The sequence below is a fragment of the Heterodontus francisci genome, chromosome 1 (assembly GCF_036365525.1).
Source record: "Heterodontus francisci isolate sHetFra1 chromosome 1, sHetFra1.hap1, whole genome shotgun sequence".
NCBI lineage: Eukaryota > Metazoa > Chordata > Chondrichthyes > Heterodontiformes > Heterodontidae > Heterodontus > Heterodontus francisci.
The window spans coordinates 35,057,185-35,081,834 of record NC_090371.1 but is presented as its reverse complement, the minus strand read 5'-3'; the positions used below and the strand labels follow the sequence as shown (position 1 = coordinate 35,081,834).

General features: G+C 45.4%; 2 protein-coding genes and 1 long non-coding RNA gene across 8 annotated transcripts in view; 2 read left to right on the top strand and 1 right to left on the bottom strand.

The window, feature by feature from the left end:
* Positions 1–55: 55 nt before the first annotated feature.
* Positions 56–6,030, bottom strand: LOC137368767 (uncharacterized). Its single transcript, XR_010974831.1, has 2 exons — positions 5,766–6,030; positions 56–932 (listed from the first exon to the last, which is right to left on the bottom strand). It is a non-coding gene; the product is annotated as an uncharacterized lncRNA (long non-coding RNA).
* Positions 5,668–24,650, top strand: part of ubox5 (U-box domain containing 5) — a 56,207-nt gene continuing 37,224 nt past the window's right edge. The window contains exon 1 of one of the 4 annotated variants that reach the window (XM_068028939.1): positions 5,668–5,721. The gene's annotated coding sequence lies outside the window, so the exon portion shown is untranslated. Of the gene's footprint in view, positions 5,722–6,093; positions 6,155–6,499; positions 6,559–9,785; positions 9,875–24,650 lie in introns of those variants that run through there. The other 3 variants (XM_068028961.1, XM_068028954.1, XM_068028947.1) reach the window with 3 other exon arrangements.
* On the top strand, positions 5,674–16,232 carry LOC137368730 (FAST kinase domain-containing protein 5, mitochondrial). Of its 3 annotated transcripts, none has more exons than XM_068028922.1 (2): positions 5,674–5,721; positions 13,570–16,232. In XM_068028922.1, the coding sequence occupies exon 2, from the start codon at positions 13,607–13,609 to the stop codon at positions 16,124–16,126; it is 2,520 nt and encodes an 839-aa protein (XP_067885023.1). In that variant the 5' UTR covers positions 5,674–5,721; positions 13,570–13,606; the 3' UTR covers positions 16,127–16,232. The 3 variants fall into 3 exon arrangements, with proteins under 3 accessions (XP_067885023.1, XP_067885031.1, XP_067885017.1); XM_068028930.1 differs by lacking the exon at positions 5,674–5,721 and adding an exon at positions 6,095–6,154; XM_068028916.1 differs by lacking the exon at positions 5,674–5,721 and adding an exon at positions 9,785–9,874 and having other exon boundaries at positions 13,570–16,227.

The following is a 24,650-nucleotide window of genomic DNA, read 5'->3' as shown; positions in this document are numbered from 1 at the left end:
TCTGAAGTGCAGTTGCAAAGTCAGGGAAATAGCATCCAAAACAAAACCTCAACAATTCTGGATTTAATTATTGAGAAGTTTTATTAAGTTCATTAAGCATCCGAGGAACTGCTGTGCATGGATACATGAGTGTTGTGTCCAGCATTCCCGTGAGACAGACAGGCCGAGTCTCTGCTATGCACAGCTAAAGAGATTGTTCCTGGAGAGCCTTGTGGTGAATGAACGCTTGGCTCTCTATTCCACCACTGTATTGTCCATGTGAAGAAGGCAAAGTCACAAGAGTCTGAACTCAGTCTATTCTTGGTGAATGTTCCCCAAGCGCATCCCAATGTGCACTCTCAATTCATCCATAAATGCAATGTTCCTTTCCACATCGTGACCAGCTCCGCAGCATGATCCAGTTGCCTTCGTTGCTTGAATGCTGACCTTAAGTCTCAAGGATTGTTTTCTCGATAGCATGTTTTACATGAAAAGAAATAAAGCAAATCAGAGTCAGAGCTTGCCTCCCTCCATCCACTGAAATTACTGTTGTGCACACCTTTTTAAGTTCTGCAGTGAAGGCACCAATTGATAACGTCGCCAATGAAGCACTTATTACCCACCTCAGATGCAGGAATCAGCGCATCCTTGCGTCCTCTCCTGCACTGCCTCCTTTGCTTGAATGCCGTCCTTAAGTCTCAAGGATTGTTTTCTCAAGGGCACGTTTTACATGAAAAGAAATAAGGAAAGAACAAGAGTGTCAGAGCTTCCCTCCCTCCAGTGAAATTACTGGTGAGCATGCTTTATGTTCTGCAGTATAGGCATGTACTGATAACACCGCCAATGAATCACTTAGTACCCACCTCAGCTGTAGGAGTCAGGATGATGTTACTGCCCCTATCTCGTGATGGTTCAATGCTGCTCTCAGGGAAAACATGAATGATGTGAGGGTGCTGGAAAAAGAAGCATATTTCTTTTGGACTATGAACATAAAGCAGGCCATTTAGCCCAGCTGTTCCCTGCTAGTGGTTATGCTACTCCTGCGCCTTCCCATACGCTCCCATTTAATCCTGCCTACTACTATCAGCATCACTTTCCATTTCTTTCACTCTTACCTACCTTTGCCTTAAAGCAACACTGAGGATGGAGAATGGTGTGGCTGCACTCCCACCTCACCAGTTGTGTACGCAGTAAGAGCATTCACATTTGTGCTACCACTGGACACGGCATGAGGTGGCTGTGTGTCCATGTGCACTGCTCGGATGGGTGCAGGAACAGGTGACTGTGTAACTGAACAGCAAGGCGAGGGTACCGCAGGTGGGGGAAGTGGAGCTTTGAACAAGTAGGCATATGTTTAGGAGGTTCAGGAAGGCTATTGAGGGACCACACGGGATACATGAGATAAGAAATACAGAATGCACTCCATTGAAACGTTACAAAAACGAAAGTGACCGTTTAGATGGAAGGTTGTTCGCTGAACTGCAGCACATGTACTGCCCGCACACAGCAACTTACAACAGGGACTGGAGCACATGCAGTGCCCCAGACAATGGAAATATTTTCAGAGCAACTTACCTTTGAACAATCTCCTCTGTCTAATAAAAATGAAGCAAATCTCCAAAACGACTAAATAATTGAGATAAAATGCGAGAAAATGCCCGACGAAACCTCTCCTTCTTCCACTTTCAAAAACTCGCGCCGAAGCTTTGACGCATGCGTGAATATCGGAAGATTGACGCATGCGTGACTATCCAGTGGCGTTGCATGAAGTGCATGCGCAGAGGCCAACCTGGCGCGTTGCCCGAGGAAGACGACGTAACGTGATGACGTCACCAGCGCATGCGCAAACTGGTCCTGGCAAGCAGGAATGCAGCGCATGTGCAGAGATCAGGAGACCGTCTGCGCATGTGCGCACCGTGGCACAGCCTGATGACATCGGCGCTGGCCAGCGTTGTCAGGAATCACTTTGTTTATTATAAGGGCTTCAAATCTGTGGGCAAGCCTATTATGTGGCATTTTATCAAAGGCCATTTTGAAGTCTATGTACACGACATCAACTGCATTACCCTCATCAACACTCTCTGTTACCTCATCAAAAACTTGATCACAGAGTCGTTACAGTGCAGGAGGAGGCCATTCGGCCTATCGTGTCTGCACCGGCTCTCCGTAAGAGCAATTCACTCAGTTCCATTCCCTTGCCTTCTCCCCTGCACATTCTTCCTTTTCATATAACAGGCTAATTCCGTTTTGAATGCTTCAATTGAACCTGCCTCCACCATACTCTCACGCAGCGCATTCCAGACCCTAACCACTTTCTGTGAGAAAAGGTTTTTCCTCGTGTCACTTTTGCTTCTCTGACCAAATATTTTAGTACAAAGTCTCGTTGTCGATGCTTTCATGAGTGGGAACAGTTTCTTTCTATCTAACAACACTATTACTATCTCAGCCTATATTAGGAAAAAGTCCCCCATTACAACTATAGTTTTTGCACCTCTCCTTTATTACCTGCAAATTTCCCACTAGTCGGTAGCCAATGTAATGGCACCTCTATTTTTTCTTAACTCTAACCAAATAGATTCTGTCCTTGACCCCTCTAAGACATCCTGTCTCTCCAGCACTGTAATATTCTTCTTAAGAAATACTGCTACCCCTCCTCCTTTCTTTCCTGAACACTTTATATCGAGGAATATTTAGTACCCAGTCCTGCTCTTTTTGAGCCAAGTGTCCATTATCGCCACAATATCATATTTCAATGTGGTTATCTGTGCCTGCAGCTCACCAATATTATTTTTGTGCATTTACATAATTGCACTGCAAACTTAATTCTCAGTTTCTCTGTCCCCCTCTGAACTTGCCGCACTCCGTACTCTCAGGTCTAACCCCGGTATTGTCATCAGACCTGCAGACAAGGGTGGTGCTGTTGATGTATGGCGTACTGACATCTACCTTGTACAGGCTCAGTGCCACTCTCAGACACTTCTTCCTACTTCCCCCGGACCATGACCCCACCACTGAACATCAAGCGACAGTCCCCAGGACTGTCACTGACCTCATCTCCTCTGGAGATCTTCCCTCTACAGCTTCTAACCTCACAGTCCCGCAACCCCGGACAGCCTGCTTCTACATCCTTCCCAAAATTTATAAACAGGACTGTCCCGGCAGACCCATTGTTTCAGCCTGTTCCTGCCCCACTGAACTTATTTCTTCCTATCTTGACTCTATCTTTTCTTCGCTGGTCCAGTCTCTTCCCACCTACATCCATGACTCTTCTGACACCCAAGTTTGGAACTAATTTCCAGTTTCCTGGCCCCAACTGCCTCCTCTTCACTATGGACGTCCAATCTCTCTACACCTCCATCCCTGACCAGGACAGTCTGAGGGCTCTCCGCTTCTTCTTTGAGCAGAGGCCTAACCAGTCCCCATCCACTGCCACCCTCCTCCGCCTGGCTGAACTTGTTCTCACATTGAACAACTTCTCCTTCAACTCTACTCACTTCTTTCAAGTAAAAGGTGTCGCTATGGGTACCCGCATGGGTCCTAGTTATGCCTGTCTTTTTGTGGGATATGTCGAGCATTCTTTGTTCCAGTCCTACTCAGGCTCCCTCCCCCAACTCTTCTTCCGGTACATCGATGGCTATATCGGTGCCGTTTTCTGCTCCCGCCCCGAACTGGAAAACTTGATCAACTTTGCTTCTAATTTCCACCCTTCTCTCACCTTTACATGGTCCATCTCCGACACTTCCCTTCCCTTCCACGACCTCTCTGTCTCCATCTCTGGGGATAGGATGTCAACTAATATTCATTATAAGCCCACCAACTCCCACAGCTACCTTGTCTATACTTCTTCACACCCTACCTCCTGTAAGGACTCCATTCCATTCTCCCAGTTTCTCCGTCTCCGACGCATCTGCTGTGATGATGCTACCTTTCATGACAGCACTTCTGATACGTCTTCCTTTTTCCTCAACCAAGGAGTCCCCCACACTGTGGCTGACAGGGCCCTCAACCATGTCTGGCCCATTTCCTGCACCTCTACTCTCACCCCTTCCCCTCCCACCCAGAACCGTGACAGGGTTCCCCTTGTCCTCACTTTCCACCCCACCAGCCTCCACATCCAAAGGATCATCCTCCGCCATTTCCGCCACCTCCAGTGTCATGCCACTACCAAAGGCCCCTCCCTTCCCCTGTCAGCATTCCAAAGGGATCGTTCCCTCCGTGACACACTGGTCCACTCCTCCATTACCCCCACCACCTCGTCCCCTTCCCACGGCACCTTCCCCTACAAGCACAGGAGGTGTAATACCTGCCCATTTACCTCCTCTCTCCTCACTACCCAAGGCCCCAAACACTCTTTCAGGTGAAGCAGCAAATTATTTGTATTTCTTTTAATGTAGTATACTGTATTCGCTGCTCACAATGTGGTCTCCTCTACACTGAAGAGACCAAATGCAGACTGGGTGACCGCTTTGTGGAACACCTCCGCTCAGTCCGAAAGCATGACGTCAAGCTTCCGGTTGATGGCCATTTCAACACACCCCCCCTGCTCTCATCTCTGTCCTGGTTTTGCTGCAGTGTTCCAGTGAACATCAACGCAAGCGCGAGGAACAGCATCTCATTTACTGATTAGGCACGCTACAGCCTGATGGACTGAACATTGAGTTCAATAATTTCAGAGCATGACGGGCCCCCCATTTTACTTTTATCTTTCGTTATTTTTCTTTTTTCTTTTCTTTTTTGTGTTTATTTTATTTTAGTTTGTTCCGTTTGTTTCTACTGTGCCTACCCACAGTTTTTTTTTCATATTTGTGCTTGTGGCTGTTCAGTTTTCAGTCCATTAACACCCTATCTGTACTAACGTTTTGTCTTTCAGCACACCATTAACATATTGTTTGCCTTTGCTCCATGACCTTCTGGTCAGCTATTCTGTGACCTTGTCCTAGCAATACCTTCTCTTTTATTATCTCTTGTCCCACCCCTGCTTTACTTGCTTAAAATCTTCTACATTTCTTTTATCTGCCAGTTCTGAAGAAGGGTTACTGACCTGAAACGTTAACTCTGCTTCTCTCTCCACAGATGCTGCCAGACCTGCTGAGTTTTTCCAGCACTTTCTGTTTTTATTTCAGATTTCCAGCATCCGCAGTATTTTGCTTTAATTTAGACCTTACTCTGACCCCAATTTTCTTTTCTTACTCTCGTGCTAACTCTCTATCCCAATCCTTTTTGCATCATGTTTCTTCTTTCCAATGTTACATCCTGGTTCCCATCCGTTTGTGTAATGTTGCTTGAAGAATAAATATTGGCCAGGACACCGCGGATAACTGCTTTGTTTTTCTTCAAAGTAGTGCCATGGGATTTTTTTATGTCCACTTGAGAGAGCAGGGCCTTATCTCATCCAAAGGTTGGCACCTCTAACAGTGCAGCACTGGAGCATCAACATTGATTTTTGTGCTCAAGTTCTGGAGTGAGACTTGAACCCAGAACCTTGTGATTCAGAACCAACTGAGCCACAGTTGACATCTAAAGACATGTATTTGCTGTACAAATACCTGAATATAAGACTTGCGTTGCAAACTGAAACCTGCATTATCATTGGGGAAAACTTAAAACACAATTATTGTATCTTGCCTTTCTCATCCCTGGCTGTTTTGAACTGCCCTTGCGCTTTTTGACCTTCCGGCCGTTCCGTTTTGAGCGCCCCGCCTTTCCCTTCTTGTTCCCGGAGAATGGTGGCTGCTTCCGAGGGTAAGTGAAGCGAGATGAAGCATAAGCATCGTCGGGAGACTCACCGGCTGCGGTTGTTGGACTGGGTGACATTAGGCCAGACGATCCGGTCACCCTGGTAACCAAAGCTGCGTTCGTTTGGCGAGGAAACGCAACTGTGCGCATGTGCCGAGGTGCTGGCCGAGTGGATCGCTGTGCGCATGTGCCAAGGTGCTGGCCGAGTGCGTCGCTGTGCGCATGTGCCAAGGTGCTGGCCGAGTGCCTCGCTGTGCGCATGTGCCAAGGTGCTGGCCGAGTGCCTCGCTGTGCGCCTGTCCGGAAGGTGCTGGCCGAGTGCGTCGCTGTCCGAATGTCCGGGAGGTGCTGGATGGGAGCAACTGTGCGCATGTGCGGGAGGCCGTGGTTGAGTGGGCAGCTGTGCGCATGTGGAGGAGTCGCTGGTTGGGGTCAATGGGTGAGCCCAGCAATGCTCTTCGACTCAGAATACTGCAGCATACGAGGCTATTCGGCCCATTTTGCTTGTGCTGGCTCCTTGAAGAGCTTTCCAGTTAGTCTCTCACCCCTTAGTCCTGCAAAATTTTCCCCTTCAAGTATTTATCCAATTCCCTTTTGAACGTTAATGATTGAATTTGCTTCCACTGTCCTGTCAGGCAGTGCATTCCTGACCACATTGCGTCTAAAAAAATTCTCCCCCTCTCACCTCTTTTTTGTCAATTAACTTGGATCAATACTGTTCATTCCGAGTCCAGGAGTACCAGGAATATTGGTAGCACCCTCTCTTGAGACCAACTGGCTCGGGACTACCTCGAGAAAAGTGGAGCAAGTTTTCTAATTATCTGGGTGGATATTAGGGGAAAGGTAAGGGCAGTATGTATGATGTAAAGCATGGTTGAATAGCATGCTAGTTTGGGTCTGACTAGATGGATACCCAGTTCCTTTCTTAAATTTACTCGCTGCCTTGAACTGCTGCAGTCCATGTGGTGTAGGTACACCCACTCTGCTGTTAGGAGGGGAGTTCCAGGATTTGACCCAGCAACAGTGAAGGAACGGCAATATAGTTCCAAGTCATGACGGTGTGTGGCTTGGAGGGGAAGTTGCAGGTGCTGGTGTTCCCAGGCATCTGCTACCCTTGTCTTTTTAGGTGGTAGAGGTCACGGGTTCGGAAGGTACTGTCGAAGGATCATTGGTGAGTTGCTGTAGTGCATCTGCTGAACGTGGTGGTAAGTGGGCTGCTTTGTCCTGGATGGTGTCGACCTTCTTGAGTGTTGTTACTGAGTGATGTGAGCAAGGCCAGCATCTATTAGCCATCCTAGTTTCCCTTAAGATGATGATGCCTCTTCTTGACTAGTTGCAATCCTTGTGGTGATGATTTTCCCAGGATACTGTTAGGTAGGAGATTCAGGATATTGACCCAATCATGATGAAGAAACGGTAATGTATGTCCCAGACGGGATGATGTTTGACTGGATGGTGATGGTGTTTCTGTGATCTTGTTGCTCTTGCCTTTCTTGGTGGTACAAGTCACAAGGCCAGGAGATGAAAATATATCCCCTCTATTCAAGAAGGGGGGAGGAGGCAGAACACAGGTAACTATAGGCCAGTTAGCTTGACATCTGTCGTAGGGAAGGTGTTAGAATCAATCATTAAGGAAGTTATAACCGGGCACTTAGAAAAACTCAAGGTAATCAGGAATAGTCAGCATGGTTTTGTGAAAGGGAAGCATGTTTAACCAATTTATTGGAGTTCTTTGAAGGAGTAACTTGCACTGTGGATAAAGGGGAGCCCATTGTCATACTGTACTTGGATTTCCAGAAGGTATTTGACAAGGTACCACGTAAACGATTATTAAGCAAAGTAGGAGCTCATGTTGTACGGGGTTACATATAGCATGGTAGAAGATTGGCTGGCTGGCAGAAAACAGAGACTATGCATAAATGGGTACTTTTCGGATTGACAGGACGTGACGAGTGGAGTCCTGCAGGGGTCTGTGTTGGGGCCTCAACTTTTTACAATTTATATCAAAGACTTAGATGAGGGGAACGATGGCATGGTAGCTAAATTTGCCGATGACACAAAGATAGGTAGGAAAGTATGTTGTGAAGGGGAGATAAGGAGGTTGTAGACTGATATAAATAGGTTGAGTGAGTGGACAAAAATCTGGCAGATAGAGTATAATGTGGGAAAATGTGAAGTTGTTCACTTTGGCAGGAAGATTAAAAAAGCAGAGTATTACTTAAACTGCGAATGACTGCAGAATTCCAAGGTGCAGAGGGACCTAGGTGTTCTAGTGCATGAGTCACAAAAAGTTAGTATGCAGGTAAAGCAAGTATTAAAGAAGGCTAATGGAATGATATCCTTTATTACGAGAGGAATTGAAAATGTTATGCTTCAGTTATACAGGACATTGGTGAGACCACATCTTGAATACTGTGTGCAGTTTTGATCTCCTTATTTAAAGAAGGATGTGAATGTGTTGGAGGCGGTTCAGAGGAGGTTTACTAGATTGATACCTGGAATGATCGGGTTGTCTTATGAGGAAAGGTTGGACAGACTGGGCTTGTTTTCACTGGCGTTTAGAAGAGTGAGGGGAGACTTGATTGAAATATATAAGATCCTGAACGGTCTTGACAAGATGAATGTGGAAAGGATGTTTCCTCTTGTGGGTGAGTCCAGAACTAGGGGGTCACTGTTTTAAAATTGGGGGTCGCCCTCTTAGGGCAGAGATGAGGAGAAATTTTTTCTCTCAGGTTGTGCAACTTTGGAACTCTTTGCCTCAGAAGATGGTGGAGGCGGGGTCGTTGAATAATTTTAAGGTGGGGTTAGATAAATCCTTGTTAGGCAAGGGAATCAAAGGTTATCGGGGGTAGATGGGAGTGTGGAATTTGAGACACAAACAGATCAGCCATGATCTTATTGAATGGCGGAGCAGGCTAGATGGGCCTAATGGCCTACTTCTGCTTCTAGTTCGTATGTTCATGTGTTCGTGCGTATGTTTGTATGCTGTCAATGTAACCTTGGTGAGTTTCTGCAGTGCGCCCTGTAGATTGGATATATTTCTGCCACAGTGTGCCTGTGGTAGGTATTGGATTCATTGGAAGGTGTGTCAGTCAAGTGTATGGTTTCTTCCAGGATCAGCTCAAGTTCTTGTGACTACTTTCATCCAGATGAATATTCCATCATACTTGTAGACAGTGAAGAAGCTTTGCGGGGTCAGGAGATGAGCCACTCATTGCAGAGTACCCGCTGAGCTGGCGTGGTGTTGATATGGCTGGTCCTGTTGAGCTTCTGATCAATGGTGGCCTCCAGGATGTTGATGGTGGGGGAGTCAGTGATAAACGAGTGATCCATTTAAAATAGTTACTGAGACGAGAGGGTAAGAGAAATTATTTATTCAGAGAATTGTGCAGTTGTCAGGCTAGTTGAAATATAGAGTCAAATATGGAATCCCTCGGGAGATAGTGGAAGCAGTTAGTACTGATTCTTTCAAATACAAACCAGATAGATTTCTTCAGAAGGTAATATTTTGCAATATATGAACAATTTGAGACAATACATGCAGTAGTGTAAAATGCTTGGGAGGAACAGGTGACTTTGGACCATTGTTCCCTAAGCTCTCCATCACTGGGGTTTACCTCATGTCATGTCTGGGTCAGTTGTTGATTCATTGATAGAGATGGATTGCTATATTTAATCAATATCTCCATTACCGTTGTATCATGCAACTGCCAGGATGGTTGAAGGTGATCTAGATGGGCTTTGGCCTGTAATGTACATCTGCGGCATCGTAGCAAGACAAGACTCCATGGAGCTTGAAAGTTCCTGATTATATATTTGTAACGATTTTAGAGATTCTTGTTTAAAAAAAAAACTAAAGAATCTCAGTAACCACTTAATGCACCATTGAAGTTTAAGTAATATGTTATCTAACCTGTTGATTTATTTTTACCGCTGTAGAATTTCATCTCATAATAAACTTGTATAATAGTTTCCAGCCTGTGTTATATAATCGATTTGCGTGATGTTTTCCAGCGATTCTGAACTCGGGAATGGATGGTAATATCCTGTGCTACTTCTGGTGGATATTCCAATGATATATGGATTACTGGTCATCCCAAGTATTTCACAATTAAGGTCCAGTTTCCGTTCATAGGAAGTGAGGACTTGCCTATGGAAGGTAACTTTTGCAAAAAAAAAAACTTATATTGGGAAAGTAGTCCGAGCTCTGACCTGTTTGTCCTGCAGTTGTTGAGGGGAGGTGTGTTGGGAAGAAGTTTGCCATGTTGGATGGAAATGTTAGTCCCAGTGTATAATGTATGAATGTTAACCTTTACTTGAGACTGGAATAAACATTGTAAAGATGTGCTGAGAGCTTTCAGTTAGGAGTTCTTTCTAAACTTTATCAGAGCGGACAGATTATTGATACTGAGTACTTGAAATGGAGAAGAATGTCGCACCTGCATCTTACTGAGATCAAAAATTCTGATATACTATTTTAAAATTCTGAGAATTGTTGAATGAATAATATAACTCATGGTATATATTTTCCCTTGAATCTCCTGGTTAGAAAAGTCAGGTTAAGTGAAGGTTCAAAGCTACAAAGAAGGTTCAGGACTTATAAAGATTTCCAGATATTAGAAGGATTTTCTACCTGTTTAAGCTCACAATGGTGAGCAATATTCCGGCAGGATCAGCACATTTTCCAAACAACGATGTGAATATGGTGCAGAAGCCTACCTTGATACTGTTATATAACAAAATCTGTCGATCTGAGTATTGGAAATTGCAATTGTCCCAGCATCCACATGCAGAATACTGCACTTTTCCAAATTAAACAGTATTTGCCAGTTATAAACCCAACCTCCCAAAACATCAAAATCTGTCTGAAGCTGTTGAGAATTATATACAGTGCTCACACAGATTTGCAAATACTGCCCCTAAAACCTACATCTCGATCATTAATCTTATGCCTGATCGACGGAAGGAGCTGAATGAAGTTCAGTCATTACAGTTATTAAGACAATTATTAATTGGTAACTAATCTGTACATTGAGTTTCTTTACCCTGTAAAGGCACAGTTTGTACTCGAGGCCAGTTTTGTTTCTTTTGGGTTCCTCTTCTAACTGAAAGCAGGGACATTACTCACACTTACTATTCAATCGTATGAGTAAATGAGAAATCATTGGAATAAGCATGTTTCCTTTTTTTTAAGGGGTGCTGAAGTTAGCATTCAATCAATTATTCTGCCTACTGTTTCTGCATGTTGGTCTCCAAGTCTTGGTGGTGGTGTCAAAAGTTATCAAGTGGATGCCGATGACTTTCATCTCCCACAGAGAGGGGGGAAGTGAAACTAAGAGGGCGAGTTAGCCTTGGACAAGTGAATAGCTTCTATCTTCATGGTGGTATTGATAGAGGCTGATACTGCCTACCATCTTGGGCTCAGGTTATGGTGTACAACATGGAAGTATTCAATTTAAAACAACATTGTCTTCATTGTTACAGCAAAAGGTTCTTTGTAGTCTTTTCTGATGCGGGTGGAGAAGGGAACCAAAAGTTCCTCAAACTTATCAGTAGCTTGTACAGTGTTGTTTCTATTCCTTCAGAATGGCAGTAGGTACACAGGATTTTATTTTTGTAAGTTAAGCTGTTAAAAATATTTTCTGTGAATGTCGTGTAACCTGTTTGCTATAGTGTCCCTGAATGCTCGCTTCTCGATTCTGTATTTGTACTGGTACTGGTAATCCAGAAGACTGGGGTAATGCCCTGGAGACACGGGTTCAAATCCCACCATGGCAGCTGGTGGAATTTAAATTCAATTAAATAATAACGATCTGGAATTGAAAGCTAGTCTCAGTAATGGTGCCAAGAAACTATCATCAATTGTCGTAAAACCCAATCTGGTTCACTAATGTCCTTTAGGGCAGGAAATCTGCCATCCTTACCTGGTCTGGCCTACATGTGACTCCAGACCCACAGCAATGTGGTTGCCTCTTAACTGCCCTCCGAAATGGCCTACCAAGCCACTCAGGTTCAAGGGCAATGAGGGATGGGCAACAAATGCTGGCTTTGCTAGTGACGCCCACATCCCATGAAAGAATAAAAACAAATTGTCTCTCGGTGATATTTTTTTCATTCATTCATGGGATGTGGGCGTTGATGGCTAGGGCAGCATTTATTGCCTATCCCTAATTGCCCTTGGGAAGGTGGTGGTGAGCTGCCTTCTTGAACTGCTGCAGTCCATGTGGGGTAGGTACACCCACAGTGCTGCCAGGAAGGGATTTTGACCCAGCGACAGTGAAGAAAAGGTGATATAGTTCCAAGTCAGGATGGTGTGTGGGAACTTGCAGGTGGTGATGTTCCCATGCATTTGCTGCCCTTGTCCTTCTAGGTGGTAGAGGTTGCGGGTTTGGAAGGGGCTGTCTAAGGATCCTTGGTGCGTTGCTGCAGTGCATCTTGTAGATGGTACACAGTGCTGCCACTGTGGGTCATCGCTGGAGGATGTGAATGTTTGTGGATGGGGTGCTTTGTCCTGGATGGTGTCGAGCTTTTTGAATGTTGTTGGAGCTGCACCCATCCAGGCAAGTGGAGAGTATTCCATCACATTCCTGACTTGTGCCTAGTAGATGGTGGACAGGCTTTGGGAAGTCAGGAGGTGAGTTACTTGCTGCAGGATTCCTAGCCTCTGACCTGCTCTTGTAGCCACAGTATTTTTTGGCTACTGCAGTTCAGTTACTGTAGCTAATGCTGCCTCTCTGACTGGTGTGCTACAGTAAGTGCAAATTGTCTGGTACAGTTCAGTGGGACGCTTACTGCTGTGTTACTGTGCTTTTTGGCCAGTGGAAGATTATATTATGCGCCAGTTTAAATCCATTGTCCTGGGCGTTGCTTGATGGAGCTACAGTTAATTAGCTTATTTTGATTCACAGAATCATAGAAAGTTTAAGGCACAGAAAGAAGCCACTTGGCCCATCGTGTCTGTTCCAGCAGAAAAACGATCCACCTATTCTAATCCAGCATTTGGTCTATAGCCCTGCAGATTACGGCACTTGAGGTGCATATCCAGACTCCTTTTGAATGAGTTGAGGGTTTTGCCTCAACTACCTTTTCAGGCAGTGTGTTCCAGACCCCCACCACCCTCTGGGTGAAAAAGTTTTTCCTCATCTCTGCTCTAATCTTTCTACCAATCACTTTAAATCTGTGCCCCCTCGTCACTGACCTCTCTGCTAAAGTGAATAGACCCTTCACCTCCACTCTATCCAGGCCCCTCAAAATGTACATTTCAGTCAGATCTTCCAGACTGTCACAATAATAGACAACTGTTTATTAAGTTAGACCTATATAAGAGACTGAAGTGTAGTTCATGTCTTCCGTTGTACAATTGTCAGCTGTCAAGTGCTCATCCGCAACTGAGGAAGATTAGTTTTCTGTAATATTTCTTTGCTGCTGGACGTTTTTGTGCACTGTCAATTCCTCATTTCTTGTTTTCATATCTTTATACTCTTCCCTTGGAAAATAGTGTGAATTAGTGGAAGGATTTGCAGGTTGATTAACAACTGATAGGGTAATTAGCACTAAATGCTCGAATTTTTATGGGCTTCCACAACCCATTCGATGAGGGGTGATGCACCACACCCATTCTAGGTGTGTATCCTGCTAGATCTCAGAATTAGTGGTGTAGACTTGGTGAATGGGTTCTGTCTAATTACTGTTTACTGTAGAGGAACAGTTTCCTTGTGTGTGTATGCAATACAGGAGTTGTTAGATGTTAAAGGTAGTTGCAAATTTACCAGTAGCTTCCCATTAAATTATAAATGCAGGTGACCTTGGAAACTCTCAAGCGTCAAAGCCACTTATCCTTTTACCTTTTTTCAGTACTGGAGGCAAGCTGAGTCCCACACTCTTCACGAACATGGCTGCAGTCGTCTGGCGGAAGCTTCCCAGAAGAATCTGCAACCGGCGAGCGTATTCAAAAACCACTGGGTGCACTGAAGCGACAAAACCTAAACAAAAGGAAGAGGACGTTAATAACAAGCAAGATGAAATGTATGGCAGGACCATCCTCTGCTTACCGAAGGGAGACTCAGTGTTGCTGGACTATAAAGTTTATTCCAACCCAGCAGCATACAGCAGCACTAAAAGCAGGTCAAGACAGAGTGTTTCTAATGAGACAGATGATTACAGTGATGATTTCTCAGGTTTATTGGAAAATGTTCTGTTCAATTTGGGAATCAAGCAAGTGCGTAACACCTACATGGTGACCTGCTCTCGCCGACTATCCAGTGCCAGAAACACGTTACTGAATCTGGTCTATAATAAGTCCGATGAAGAGCAGTGTGGTGGTGTCCAGTGGCCTGCAGCCTCAAAGCAGAAGTTGGACTCGGACATTGTAGAGATCTACGATACGAAAGAGGACCCTCGGGGTTTTCAGAAGCTTCGTGATGCCTACAGGGCTCTTTGTTTCAACAGCTCAGAGCAGAGAGAGCAGCTCTCAGAGGAAGAGGGGCAGAAGATTCTGCGTGATGTGTCCTTCCTGAAAAGTAGTCTGACCCCGGAGAATATCCTGGACTATTTTTGCCGGCTCAGCTGGTTACCGGGCCAACAGCATGCAGTGGTGAGGGCGGATTCCCGTTTTGCCATGCTCTGCCGGTACAGCGTCGACAACCGGGGTGCATTCACTTTGCCGCAGCTCCTCCAGCTTTTCAAGGCTGTCGTCCGCCTCCAGATTTCCTCTTCCCATGAGTTCCTGAAGGTCTATGAGGCGGAGTTCTGCCGCCGCGTGTGGGATATGAAGTTCAACCAGCTCTTGATGATTGCTGACTTGTGGCGTTGCCTTGGGCGCAGCGTGCCGCAGTACATGGAGATAGTTCTGAGCTACGTTGCCTTGCGATGGAAGGAACTGACCATGCCCCAGCTGGTTCAACTCCTCTACGTCATTGGGGAAAATCGCCGAGCACCTCCAGAGCTGATGCAAAAACTGGAAATGCTGCTGTCCGCGTATTTGGACCAGATGAACATGGAGGAGGTTGGAGCTGCCTGCCTGGGCTTCTTTAAGTCTAAAAATGGGTTTTCTGAGCAGCTGATGAAAAGAATTGGTGACAAGGTCGCGGAAAGGATGGATGACATTAGCAATTATAGCTTGGTGAACGTGATGAAAATGTTCCGTTATACCCATGTGGATCATTTGCCTTTCTTAAAGCGATTAGGAGAGGTGGCACATGAAAGGATTCCTAATATTGGCACTCAGGGGGTCATGCATATTGTGCTGGCGTGCGCGTCTTTGCGCTACCGAGATGAGCGTCTCTTGGATGCCGTCGCTGCCAAGGTTCCTTCAAAGGTGCACTACTGTCGGAGCAAAGATGTTGCCAAATACCTCTGGTCTTTTTCAGCTTTGAACTACGAACCTGAAAACGCTGAAGAATTTTTCTCCAGCTTGACTGAGCAGCTGCACCATAAAATGCATGAGTTTCAGCGCTTCCCGGAACACTTGCTTACCGCCCTGCTAGCGCTGGCATTTATGGGGCGCTTCCCTCATGATCTTATCGATGTTGCTTTGAGCCCGCAGTTTGTAAAGCTAGCAACTGAAGGAAGTCCGTTCGAGCTGAAAAAAGATCTCTTCACACTTGATGGAACGGTGGCAATTGAGTGCCCTGATTACAAAGGCCATCGTCTCCCGCTGCAGTTGCAGCAAGAAGTTACAGAAATGCTCTGGAATTTTGCCAGGCAGGACATTTGTGTGAAGCCGGAGATGGTCGAAGCCACCATTTTGCTGCAGATCATGCTGGGTGGCCCTCAGTTTGTAAAGAATCACCTGATTTTGCCTCACACCAGGTCAGCTGATTTTGAGGTGCACTTTGACCCCGCTGGAAAACCGCTGCCACTTAACATGGAAGCGTCAAACAAAAAAGTGCAGAAACTTGAGTTCAAGTTCAGCGGGGTCCCGGTAACAGACCAATTAATTTCCCAACTCGCAAAACGCAGAGCTCGTGGGTCAAGTTTGAAAAGTGAGCCCGACAACTCAGCTGGGGGAGAAGCTGTGGAGCCTGTTAAAACCGTGTTCAAAACTGCAGTTAGTGTCGAAGATAGAGGATGTACAGCGTTGAATCTAAAGGTATTTCGAAGTGGAGTGCCCCTAACAGACAGTCTTTTAAGCTCGTTAACTAACTCAAAGATTCCATTAAAAGCAGCTGCTATTCAGCCCAAGAGCCCATCGGAGATCCGAAAACTCGCCATTCAGGTATCCAACCGCAATCATTACTGCTACAGTTCCCGCATCCTCTTGGGGTTGCACAGTATGAAGAGAAGACAGCTCATTCAAGCTGGCTATGTGGTCGTAGAACTGCCCTACTGGGAGTGGTTCCCATTGCTCAAAAGGACTCGCTCGGAGAAACTCTCATATCTGCATCAGAAACTCTACAGTTCACTGGATTGAATTAGAGAGGGTGCCTTCCAGAAAGTGGACAATCTGTATTTCAGACCTGAATTAATACATTCTGGTGCTGAGCACAGATGCTGGAGTTTAATGCAATAAAAAAAAACTTGCACTACTTGCTTTATGTCAAATTCATTTCACTGTTTTTTGATGAATTATTTGTTTTATGGGAACCTACTGCTGCCAGAAGCTCCGTATTGATGGGACAATTGGATTTGGCTGGTCTGCCGATTATGTTATGGCTGCAAATAATTAGCTGTTTGGTTTTCAATGAAAAACAAGGTTTTAAGAATTTTTAAAAAGTTTTCTTTTCCCCTTTCTTTTCACATGTTTTGTGTTCATCTTCTCTCTTCCAATCCCAAAGACTCTGTTGCTTTCCGGGGGACATGGCATGAATACTGACTGGTACATTGCCTAACTCTTCATTCTTCCGATGTGAAACTTAGATTTTGGACTGCTATTCTATCATGTGGAAACTTTTTCTTGTTTAGCATCCGTGCGCGTGCATATACATGTGATTCTGTGAGACATAGGACAGAAATCAAGCAGAGGAACCCTGGCTATTTTCTTGCCCCTCCCCAGCTAAGGGGTGTTGAGGTGAATCATACACTGTTGTTGCCTGGCTACAGTCAGCTAACCCGGCAGTATATTAACCCATCTCAGTTTCAAAACAATTCCAGCAAAATTGTTTCCTCCAGAATTAAATCAGTAAATTTGAAGGCGGCAGCATCACGGAGATAGCCTTGTGAAAAAAAACACAGTCAGTGTATTGTTTTTGATACCAAAAACCTTTGTACGTGAAGATTAATAACAGCAAAACTTTTATTCATTTTTGCGATATGCGCATCGCTAACTGCCCTTAAGAAAGTGGCAGTGAGCCACCGCCTTGAAACGCCGCAATCCATGTGGAGTAGGTGCATTCACAGTGCTGTTAGGAAGGGAGTCCCAGGATTTTGACCCAGTGACAGTGAAGGAACGGTGATATAGTTCTAAGTCAGGATGGTGTGTCGCTTGGAGGGGAACTTGCAGGTGGTGGTGTTCCCATGCATCTGTTGCCCTTTTCCTTCCAGTTGGTAGAGGTCACGGGTTTGGAAGGTGCTGTCTAAGGAGCTTTGGTGGGTTGCTGCAGTGCATCTTGTAGATGGTACACACAGCTCCCACTGTGCGTTGGTGGTGGAGGATGGGGTGCCAGTCAAGTGGGCTGTTTTGTCCTGAATGGCCTTGAGCTTCTTCGATGTTCTTTGAGTTGCATTCATCCAATCAAGTGGAGAATATTCCATCACATTCCTGACTTGTACCTTGTAGATGGTGGACAGACTTTGGGAAGTCTTTGGTGACTTACTCATTGCAGAATTCCCAGCCTTAGACCTGCTCTTGTAGTCGCAATTTTTTTTTTATTCTTTCATTGGATGTGGGCATTGCTGGCAAGGTCAGCATTTGTTGCCTATTCCTAATTGCTATTGAGAAGGCGGTGGTGAGCTGCCTTCTTGAACTACTGCAGTCCATCTGATGCGGGTACGCCCACAGTGCTGTGAGAAAAGGACTTCCAGGAATTTGACCCAGCGACAGTAAAGGAACGGCGATATATTTTCAAGTTGGGATGGTGTGTGACTTGGAGGGGAACTTGCAGATGATGGTGATTCCATGCATCTGTTGCCCTTGTCCTTCTAGGTGGTAGAGATCGTGGGTTTGGAAGGAGGCGGGGTGAGTTGCTGCAGTGCATCTTGTAGATGGTACACGCTGCTGTCACTGTGCATCGGTGGTGGAGGAAGTGAATGTTTAAGGTAGTGGATGCAGTGCTGATCAAGCAGGCTGCTTTATCCTGGACGATGTTGAGCTTCCTGAGTGTTGTTGGAGCTGCACCCATCCAGGCAATTGGAGATTTTTCCATCACACTCCTGACTTGTGGATGGTGGACAGGTTTTGGGGAGTCAACAACCAACATTACCCCCTTGGTCAGAAAAGGGTGAAAAGATAAGCCCAGCAACTACAGACCTGTCCGGTTAACTTTGGTGGAGGGGAAACTTCTAGAAAGAATAATTCAGGATGAAATTAATAGTCACGTGGACAAATGCAGATTAGTTAAAGAAAGTCAGCATAGATTTCTTGAGGGAAAATCATATTTAACCAACTTGCTGGAGTTTTGTGAGGAGGTAATAGAGGGCTGGTGAGGGTAATGCTGTTGATGTGGTGTACATGGACTTCCAAAAGGTGCTTGATACTGTGCCACATTGGCTGAGTGATGTTTTCAGGCTGGAGAAAGGTTTGTAGTGGAGTTCCCCAGGAGTCAGTGTTGAGACCCTTTTCCTGATCTATATTAATGACTGAGACCTTGGTGTACAGGGCACAGTTTCAAAGTTTACAGATGATACGAAACTTGGAAGCATTGTGAACTGTGAGGATGATAGTGTAGAACTGCAAAAAGGACATGGGCAAGTTGGTGGAATGGGCAGACAGGTGGCAAATGAAGTTCAATGGAGAGAAATGTGAAGTGATTCATTTTGATATGAAGAACATGGAGAGACAATATAAAATAAAGGGTACAATTCTAAAGGGAGTGCAGGAGCAAAGAGACCTGGGTGTATATGTATTTGAAGGTGGCAGGACAGGTTGAGAGAGTAGTTAGTAAAGTATAAAGTATCCTGGACTTTATTAATAGAGGCATAGAGTACAAGAGCAAGGAAGTTATGTTGAACTTATATAAGACAATAGTTCAGCCTCAGCTGGAATATTGCCTCCAGTTCTGGGCTCCGCACCAAGTTAGGGTTAGGGAGAGAGTACAGAAAAGATTCATGAGAATGATTCCAGGGATGAGGAACTTCAATTATGAAGATAGATTGGAGAAGTTGGGACTATTTTCCTTGGAGAAAAGAAAGCTGAGAGGTGATTTGATAGAGGTATTCAAAATCATGAGGGGTATCGACAGTGTTGATAGGGGGAAACTGTTCCCATTCGTAAAAGGATCAAGAATGAGGGGGCACAGATTTAAAGTAATGAGTAAGAGATGCAAAAGCGACCTGAGGAAAAACTTTTTCACGCAGCGAGTGGTTAAGGTCTGGAATGCACTGCCTGAGAGTGTGGTGGAGGCAGGTTCAATTGAAGCATTCAAAAGGGAATCATATGAAAAGGAAGAATGTGCAGGGTTATGGGGAGAAGGTGGGGGAATGGCACTAGGTGAATTACTCCTTCAGAGAGCCGGTGCAGACATGATGGGCTGAATGGCCTCCTGCGCTGAAACAATTTTGTGATTCTGTTCTGTGAAGAGGTGGGTTACTTGACGCAGAATTCCCAGCCTCTGACCTGTTCTTATAGCCACAATAGTTATGTGGCTGCTCCAGTTCAGTTTCTGGTCAATGGTAACCCCCCCCCCCCCCCCCCCGCAGGATGTTGATAGTGGGAGATTCAGCGATGGTAATGCTTTTGAATTCCAAGGAGAGATGGTTGGATTCTCTTTTGTTGGTGATTGTCATTGCCTGGTAATTGTGTGAAGTGAAGGTTACTTGCCACTTATCGGCCTAAGCCTGAATGTTGCCCAAGTGTTGCTGCATGTGGACAGGGACTGCTTCAGTATCTGAGGAATTGCAAATGGTACTGAACATCTTGCAATCTACAGCAAACATCCCCATTTCTGACCTTTGAATGGAGGGAAGGTCATTGATGAAGCAACTGAAGATGGTTTGCCCTGAGGAACTCCTGCAGTGAGGTCTGTGCCTAAAATGATTGACCTCCAACCACTGCAACCATCTTCCTTTGTGCTAGGCATGAGTCCAACCAACAGAAAGTTTTCCCCCTGGTTCCCATTGACTTCAATTTTGCAAGGGCTCCTTGATGCCACACTCAGTCAAATGTTGTCTTAATGTCAAGGGCAGTCACTCTAACCTCACCTCTGGAATTCAGCTCTTCTGTCCATGTTTGGACCAAGGCTGCAATGAGGTCAGGAGCTGAGTGGCCCTGGCGGAACCCAAACTGAGCATTGGTGAGCATTTTATTGCTGTGTAAGTGCCGCTTCATAGCACTGTTGACGAACCCTTCCATCACTTTGCTGATGATCTAGAGTAGACTGATAGGGCGGTAATTGGCTGGGTTGGATTTGTTCTGCCTTTTGTGTACAAAACATACCTGGGCAGTTTTCCACATTGTCGGGTAGATGCCAATGTTGTAGCTGTACTGGAATAGCTTGGCTCGGGGCATGGCTAGTTCTGAAGCACAAGTCTTCAGTACTATTGCTGGAAGGTTGTCAGGGTCCATAGCTTTTGAAGTATCCAGTGCCTTCAGTCGTATCTTGATATCATGTGGAGTGAATTGAACTGGCTGAAGACTGGCATCTGTGATGCTGGGGACCTCAGGAGGAGGCTGAGATGGATCATCCACTCAGCATTTCTGGCTGAAGATGGTTGCAAATGCTTCAGCCTTGTGTTTTACACTGATGTGCTGGGCTCCTCCATCATTGAGGATGGGGATATTTGTGGAGCCGCCTCCTCCAGTTAGTTATTTAATTGTCCACCACCATTCACGACTGGATCTGGCAGGACTGCAGAGCTTAGATCTGATCCTTTGGTTGTGGGATCACTTAGCTCTGTCTGTCACACGCTGCTTCCACTGTTTGGCATGCATGTAGTCCTGTGTTGTAGCTTCACCAGGTTGGCACTTCATTGTTATGTGGTGCTGCTCCTGGCATGCTGTCCTGCACTCCTCATTGAGCCAGGGTTGATCCCCTGGCTTGATGGTAACGGTAGAGTGGGGGATATGCCGGACCATGAGGTTACAGATTGTGGTTGAATACGATTCTGCTGCTGCTGATGGCCATAAGGTGCTGTGGACAATGGTAATGGCATTTAAAGTCAATGGGAGATGTTCATACTTTCTCTAGTTAGAGTTGTTCACTGCTGGGCACATATGTGGCATGAATGTTACTTGTCACTCTCCAAAGCCTGAATATTGCTGCGTGGGAGCACATACTGCTTTAGTATCTGAAGACTTGTGAATGAAACTTAATACTGTGCAAACATCAGCGAATATCTCCACTTCTGACCTTGCGTTAGAGGAAAGATGATTAATGAAGGAACTGAAGATGGTTCGGTCTAGGACACTACACTGAGGAAATCCTGGGGCTGAGCTGATTGACGTCCAACAACTGCAACCATCTTTCTTTGCTAGATATGACTCCAACCAATGGAGAGTTTTTCCCCTGATTCCTATTGACTTCAATAAAAACAAAAAATACTGGAAATACTCAGCAGGTCTGTGGAGAGAGAAGCAGAGTTAATGTTTCAGGTCAGTGACCTTTCGTCAGAACTGGCAACGGTTAGAAATGTAATAGGTTTTAAGCAAATAAAGCGGGGTAGGGCAAAAGATAACAAAAGGGAAGGTATTGATAGGACAGGGTCACAGAGAATAACTGATCAGAAGGTCATGGAGCAAAGGCTGGTGTGGTAAAAGACGAAAGCGTTAGTTCAGAGAGGATGTTAAATGACCGAATAACGAACAGCCCTGGCCAAAGGCACAAACATTAAAAAAAACAGTGGGCAGGCATATGGTTTAAAAAAAAAAATGATGACACAAACTAAAATAAAATTTAAAAAAAGAAAAAATAAAACTAAAAATTAAAAAGGGGGCCAGTCATGCTCTGAAATTATTGAACTCCATGTTCAGTCCAGTAAGCTGTAGTGTGCCTAATTGGTAAATGAGATGCTGTTCCTTGAGCTTGGGTTGATGTTCTCTGAAACACTGCAGCAAGCCCAGGACAGAGATGTGGGCAGGAGAGCAGGGGGGTGTGTTGAAATGGCAAGTGACAGGAAGCTCAGGGTCATGTTTTTGGACTGAGCGGAGGTGTTCCGCAAAGCAGTCACCCAATCTGCGTTTGATTTCCCCCAATGTAGAGGAGACCGCATTGTGAGCAGTGAATACAGTATACTAAATTGGAAGAAGTACAAGTAAATCACTGCTTCATCTGAAAGGAGTGTTTGGGGCCTTGGATTGTGAGGAGAGAAGAGGCAAATGGGCAGGTATTACACCTCCTGCGATTGCATGGGGAGGTGCCCTGGGAAGGGGATGAGGTGTTGGGGGTAATGGAGGAGTGGACCAGGGTGTCGCAGAGGGAATGATGTCTTCGGAATGCTGACGGGGAAGGGAAGATGCGTTTGGTGGTGGCATCACGCTGGATGTGGCGGAAATGGCAGAGGATGATCCTTTGGATGTGGAGGCTGGTGGAATGGAAAATGAGGACAAGGGGAACCCTGTCGCGGTTCTGGGAGGGAGGGGAAGGTGTGAGGGCAGAGATGCAGGAAATGGGCCGGAGATAGTTGAGGGCCCTGTCAACCACAATGGTGGGGGGGAGGGAGAATCCTCGGTTGAGGAAAAAGGAAGACATATCAGAGGCGCTGTCGTGGAAGGTTGCATCATCAGAGCAGATGCATTGGAGACGGAGAAACTGGGAGAATGTAATGGAGTCCTTGCAGGATGCAGGGTGTGAAGAAGTGTAGTCGAGGTAGCTGTGAGAGTCGGTGGGCTTGTAATGAATATTAGTCGACAGCCTATCCCCAGCGATGGAGACAGAGAAGTCGAGGAAGGGATGTGTTGGAGCTGGACCATGTAAAGGTGAAAGCAGGCTGGAAATTAGAAGCAAAGTTGATAAAATTTTCCAGTTCAGGGCAGGAGCAGGAAATGGCACCTATACAGTTATCAATGTACTGGAAAACGAGTTGGGGGAGGGGGCCTGAGTCGGATTGGAACGAGGAATGTTCGACATTTCCCACAAAAAGCCAGGGATAACTAGGACCCATGCGGGTACCCATAGCAACATCTTTTATTTGAAGGAAGGGAGTGGAGTTGAAGGAGAAGTTGTTCAATCTGAGAAGAGTCACGGATATAGGTGGGAAAGAGACTGGACCAGGGGGAAAAAAACATTCTGCCTCCACCTGCACCCCTCTCTCTGGCCTCTTACCCACTCCTGATCTTTTCATTGAAAACTGTCGGCGAGACATTAGCCATATCAATTTCTCTGCTCCCCTCACTCACTCCAAAAAAAAAATGGCTAATTGCAAGTTGCTCTGAAGCATTACCGCCGACATTCTGCATCTGCAGGAATCTCTTCAGATCTCAGCATGACTCTGGTAGGAGTTCCATTCACCCATCGCCCCTGCGACCGCTGACTTATGTTGGTGCCTGGTCTCAGCACCTTGATTTTAAAATTCTCATCATTGTTTTCAAAACCCTCCATGGCCTTTCCCCTCCCTATCTCTCTAATCTCCTCCAACCCAGCAACCCTCTGCGATATCTGTGCTCCTCCAAGTCTAGTCTCTTACGCATGTCTGATTTTAATCGCTGCACAATTGGTGGTCATGCCTTCAGCTGCTGAAGCAGGACAGGAATAGAAACCATTGCAGGTGATACCCTGACTACAGTTGGATGAATAAAAATGGAACTAGGCAAGGGCAGTCCCAACTTGCTGGGCGATGGAGGAAAGGTATTGGAGGAGGATGATGTGGTCAGCCGCATCAAAGACTGCAGACACGTTGAGACAGACGAGGTGGAATAGTTTATGATGGTCACAATTACATAGCATGTAATTTGTGACTTGATAAGAACTGCTTCAGTGCTGATTGGAGGGATTCAAGCATGGAGTTGAGGAAAAGATGGGCATGGATTTGGGAGGTCTAATAGAGACACTTTAACCCCTTTCTTATATTGAGACTGTCTCCTGTCCTTGTGTGGTTATTTACAGCACTTGTTCCAGACTCTGGAATGTGTAGACCTCCTGTATCTTAGTTTAATAAGGTCTCATTTCTCTTCACATTTCTTTCCCAGGCTTCAAACAGATGGCTGGGGAAAATCGTTTGCTTGCTATATGCTTCTGCGTTATGGGTTGCTCTAATTTGACCATTTTTCAATTTTGAGCTGTTTTATGTATTAATGCTTCATCTAATTTCCATAAGCATGAGCTGGTTATATGTGTTAAGATGCCTAAACTGAAGGTGAGTGGTTTATAAGTTAAAAACACCTAATCAAAACTTACATTTTATGTACTGATAAAAGTCACACAAAAAAGTTCGATCTTACACCTGCAGTTTCTCTGTGACTGAATGTTGCTGAAACCTGCCACCAACGACATTTCCCTCTTCCACCATATCTGACATCTCAAAGAATCAGGTTTATTAAGTGGATCTTCTGTTCTGAAATCCATGTTGGCTGTGCTGATTGTTTTCTCTTTGCCTAGATATTTAATGATTTTGTTTGGCGATGCCAACCTTCCCTGGAGATTTCTGTGGTGCGTTTCTTGGCCTCAACCAGAGTTCCACAGCAGCAGTTGGTATTTGCATTGTTCTTCAGTGCTTTGTCTTCACTATTGGGTGAAGCAGTGTGCCTTGAAGTTGGAACAGTTCTTGCTGGGTATGAACACAGATGTAATGGCCCAGTTTCCTTTTCCAGCTATCAACAAATTTCTTGTGGTTCAATATGGTGTGGGCAGTGTAGAGATATTTTTTGAAGAACTCCCTTTCTCAGGCTCTGTCTCTGCCCTGTAGAC

What these genes read in the sequence shown, in the direction of transcription:
- LOC137368730 (XM_068028922.1), top strand. Translation starts at nt 13,607, where the DNA reads ATGGCTGCAGTCGTCTGGCGGAAGCTTCCCAGAAGAATCTGCAACCGG.